The sequence below is a fragment of the Plectropomus leopardus genome, unplaced genomic scaffold, assembly GCF_008729295.1.
Source record: "Plectropomus leopardus isolate mb unplaced genomic scaffold, YSFRI_Pleo_2.0 unplaced_scaffold24850, whole genome shotgun sequence".
Lineage (NCBI taxonomy): Eukaryota > Metazoa > Chordata > Actinopteri > Perciformes > Serranidae > Plectropomus > Plectropomus leopardus.
This window is the reverse complement of record NW_024626991.1, coordinates 1-4,310: the sequence shown is the minus strand read 5'-3', so window position 1 is coordinate 4,310 and position 4,310 is coordinate 1. Positions and strand designations below refer to the sequence as shown.

The 4,310-nt window shown below is 46.6% G+C and overlaps 1 protein-coding gene across 1 annotated transcript; it reads right to left on the bottom strand.

Moving 5' to 3' along the window:
- Window positions 1–1,031: 1,031 nt before the first annotated feature.
- Window positions 1,032–3,920, bottom strand: LOC121966506 (multimerin-2-like). The gene is made up of 3 exons (XM_042516590.1): window positions 3,555–3,920; window positions 2,832–3,338; window positions 1,032–2,203 (listed from the first exon to the last, which is right to left on the bottom strand). The coding sequence occupies exons 1-3, from the start codon at window positions 3,895–3,897 to the stop codon at window positions 1,800–1,802; spliced, it is 1,254 nt and encodes a 417-aa protein (XP_042372524.1). The 5' UTR covers window positions 3,898–3,920; the 3' UTR covers window positions 1,032–1,799.
- Window positions 3,921–4,310: the final 390 nt, after the last annotated feature.

Genomic DNA, 4,310 nt, shown 5'->3' with positions numbered 1-4,310 from the left:
GGCTGAACCCTTCACTTTAAAATAACCCTCCTAACTTCTTCTCTGGTGCCACCTGCAGGACAAAGTCACGCTCAAATTAAAAGTATCCATAAACGTAGATCATACTGCAACTTGTGTAGATAAAACCTTTTTTATTAAGTTACAGTTTTGATAAATGTTTTACAATCTGACTTTTTTTATAAACACATTCATGACTTTTTTTTGAACACCAGCAAACGGCTCAGCTGTCCCTTTATATAAATACATAAACTGCTCTGTGTGTTTTTACCTCTTTATGCCGGTACTTTACAAACATTACACATACAAATATTTTCTTTATGTAAAGTCAAACATTGAAAGACACAGACGACGTGACGACTTTTACAGACGTGTGAAACTTTCCGCCTCACACAGAAGCTGTCGCAGCAGCTGATCTGTGCTCGCGTTTGTCTCTGAGGACGAAGATGAGGAAGCTGAAGGTTATTCAGGCGGACTTCAGGTTAAAGAGACACTTAGAGGTCAACAGCACATCGGCGAACATGTCAGACACTTCTGTCTCATTATGTCCTCATTGTAACCGCTCTGTCAGTAAACGGACGTCTTTGTTTTGGATTTCTGAAGATGAAATAAGAAGGCGGTTCGGCTCCGACAGCATAAAGACCGCAAACAGGGGAAAAGGCGAGCGTCGCTATACTCAGAGTTAAAAAAATAATTACTGATTAACAGAAACAGATGGGCGTTTTAGGGGGAGTTGTGTGCTGGAATTATTTGTCATTTTACGTTGCTTTTAGTCTAATTTCAGTCTTGTCGATTGTCTTTGCAGTTTTTTTTGAGTCTTTTTTTTAAATGTTTTGTCGTCATTTTGAGTCTTCGTCTCTTTGTAGTGGTTCTGGGTGTTGTTCTGCATCTCTGTAGTCATTTTTTTGTCTTGTTTTAGTAATTTTGAGCTTCATTTTAGTAGTTTTGAATCTCTTTGTAGGTATTGTTTTTAGATTTTTTTGGTTGTTTTGAGTTTTGTTGTAGGTCCTGTTTTACTGTGCTGAATCTCTTTGTAGTCACTTTGAGTCTCTGCAGTTGTTTTGGGTGTTTTGAGTCTTGCTTTATAAGTTTTGTACTCATTTTCAGTCTCTCCATCTCTTTGTTCTGGGTGTTATTCTGCGTCTCTGTCGTCGTTTTGAATCTCTTTGTGGTCATTTTGAGTCGTTTTTGAGTTGTCCGGAGTCTTGTTTTAGTCGTTCAGAATCTCTTTAAGGTCATAAAAGTCACTCTCAGTCTTGTCGTCATTATAAATGTCTTTTTCGGCAAACAGGAACACAAAAACTACAATTTGTGCTTTTAAGGTTATTTATGTGGTCAAACAGTTTATTGTACAATAAGCTGGTTTTTACATTTCTGCTCTAATAATGTACTCGGGGAGCTTCAGCGGAGCAGGTTTAAGTGTCCCCCTGCCTCCAGTCTTCATGCTGAACCGGCTCAGGAGGACTCCAGCTGTGTCCTTAAACACACGTGAAGACGGAAACACACACTTCTGTTAGAGCGAGTTAGAAGAGGCAAACATGAAAACTGAAGACACTCAGTTTTATCTTTGTTTAGTTGAATTTCACGCAGATGTCTTCTAGTTTGACATGTTGGAGATTTGGTTTTTTAGATCTGAGCCTGCAGTCCGCAGGTTTATCGGCACGGTTTGTCCCTTTATGAATCTCTAAGGTGCTTTGGAATAAAACCTCCACCATCTTGAATTCAGCAAACGTTAAATTCTCGTTGACTTGTTTGAGTCTCTGATCAGCGTCTGTCTGCCAGCTGATTGGTCCACAGCGCCCTCAGGTGGTCTGATGGAGCAGCAGCACGGTGAACACATTGTCCTCTGACTCTGTCCACGCTCCTCCTCTCAGTTCTAACCTCACCTCCTCCCTCTCCCTCAGCGGCAGGAGGCCCACGCCGGTGACTGGCCCCGTCTCCGCCTCCTCCCGGTGGTGTAGAGACACCGGAGCTCCTCCCGACCCCCTCGTCAGGACCATGCGGGCGGGGCCCGGCCTCAGGTCCATGGTGAGGACGAACAGGTAGATCCCGTTCACTGGAGCCGTGAAGGTGCCGGCGTCAGAGTAAAACTGACCCTGGTTCAGTGACGCTTCAAACGCGATGACGCCGTTGGAGTCGCGCAGAGGAGATCCGGCCGTGAGCAGCAGGGAGCCTCCTGATAGGCTGGACAGCACTGGACCCAGACCTGAGGAGAAAAGCTGGATCAGGAGTCTGAACAAGGGAAGCTTCGTTTTTTTATTCGATTTTAGTACAGACTGGACTGCAGAAATGTTGCAGTTTTCTTTATGGCATACTACACGTCGCTATGACGACCGCAGCACATGTAGATGCAGCAGGTAGCTCCACATATCCTTGCTTCTTTTTCGTTATATTTGTCTATTTTTTCAATACCGATACGACTTTTTTACGACAGAGAATAGAGATTTAGAGAGATTGACCCATTTTGGGTCATTTTTGACGACGACATACTACGTATACAACGACGTTTTTGTGCCAAATTGGTTCAAAAATAAGACACGCACATCCCGTAGTGGGTGCTGGAGCCAAAATAAACCAAAATGTGAAAAGACAGAAGTCCGACTTAAGTCTGAGGAAGAGCGTTTTAGCTCGAAACGTCACTTCTTTCGCAGAATAAAATCCTTTAAGGGGAGCTCCCCGGCATGCGGACCTCTATCTTTTATCTTTTCTCAGAGCCAAATTGGGTTATTTTTGACAACATACTACACTATTTTAATTATTATTATTTTTTCTTTTTACATTCTTTAACTTTTTACTCCTTCAGGAGAACCATCCTGAGTTGAATTTGCACTCACCCGATGAATCCCTCCTGCTCCGGTGGTTTTCTCCTCTTCCCGCTCCTCCTCCTCCTCTCTTCTTCTCTTTCTTCCCGTCTTTGTTCTTCACCAGCTGCCACAGTTTATCGAGCTCCAGCGTGGCGTCAGACCCGGCCAGCACGTCAGCGTTACTGAAGACGTTCTTGAACACCCTCAGATGTTCCTCCAGCCCTCTCTTCAGCCACATCACCTCTGCCTGCAGTTTCGTCTCCACGCCTCTGGGCGGCGCCTCCCTCTCAGCAGAAGCGTTACGGGATTTCTCCTCCAGCTGGCGCACCTTCAGCTCCAGCTCCTCCACCGTCTTCTCCAGGTTCCACAGGTCGCTGCCGTCTCCTCCGTGCCCCGGATGCCTCCCCCCGGGGTGAAGGAGGAGCTGCCGTTCCCTTGCTGGAACTCCACCGCTGCTCCTCCTCATGCTGCCAGGGAGCCAGTCTTCAGGGAGGAGGTGGGAGGGCTGATCAGCAGATGGCACCTCCTCTTTGTCTTCTGGGAGCAGAAGGAGACAAGAATATAATCTTAAAAACGGGAGCTGGGGGTTAAAGCACGATGTTCAAAGAACCATAAAAACATCAGATCGAGGTCTGTAATTTAAAAAATATAAAAATATCATAGTATAGTATGTTCTTTGATGTGTACTTGTACCTTTAAAGTCCACTTAGCAGTATTTTTTTTTGTTGTTTTACATTTCCTGGTAATTCTTACCTGGTTTGTCGCCCAGCAGGGATGTGATTGTCTTGTCATGTCCTCTCAGCTGCTCCTGCAGGAGCCTCAGCTCCTCCTTCAGGGCCGGGATAGAGTGCTGCTCCTGGTCCTCGACGGGCCACTCCAGGAACTCCAGCACCTCCTCCCCCAGCAGCAGGTCCAGCACGGCACTGTGCCTGATGGCGTCTTTCAGCAGAGAGTTAAAGTAGGCGGACAGGCGCTGCATGTCCCCCAACAGCTTCGTGTCCGCGTCCTTCAGGCCGGAGACCTCGGCCAGACCGACCGTCACCGAGCTGCTCAGCTGGCTCAGGCTCTGCTCCAGAGTCCTGATCTTACTGTTCATAGAGGTCTGAGACTCCCGCACCTGCAGGTCCAGAAAGAGAGAAGGAAACAGGATGTTTAATCTCAAAGTAAAATTTGTATTTCTCTGATTTTTTCTTTGCAGAGCCAAAAAAAACAACAGGTAAGTGCAGCCCTAAATACTGTCTGACTTCCTGTCTGTGGTCAGCTCAGAGCACGCCGGTTCCTACTGCAGACAAAAACCTTCACACAAATATACACTTTTATGTTTAAAACTAGAATTACCGCCTCTGTGGGCCACTCAGGTAGCAGACACAGTTTTCATCTGTCACTTTTTCCTCCGATCAGTATCTGACTGAGAGTCCCCCTGCGGCTGCTGCTGCGGCTGTGGCTGCGGCTGCTGCTGCTGCTGCGGCTGCTGCTGCTGCTGCGGCGGCGGCGGCTGCTGCTGCTGCT

Bases quoted from the DNA above. Each gene is read 5' to 3' on its own strand.
- LOC121966506 (XM_042516590.1), bottom strand. From the start codon at position 3,897: ATGAACAGTAAGATCAGGACTCTGGAGCAGAGCCTGAGCCAGCTGAGC. The intron at 3,339-3,554 runs GTAAGAATTACC...TTCTGCTCCCAG, and splicing joins CCTGCTGGGCGACAAACCAG to AAGACAAAGAGGAGGTGCCA. The intron at 2,204-2,831 runs GTGAGTGCAAAT...TTTTCTCCTCAG, and splicing joins GAGCAGGAGGGATTCATCGG to GTCTGGGTCCAGTGCTGTCC.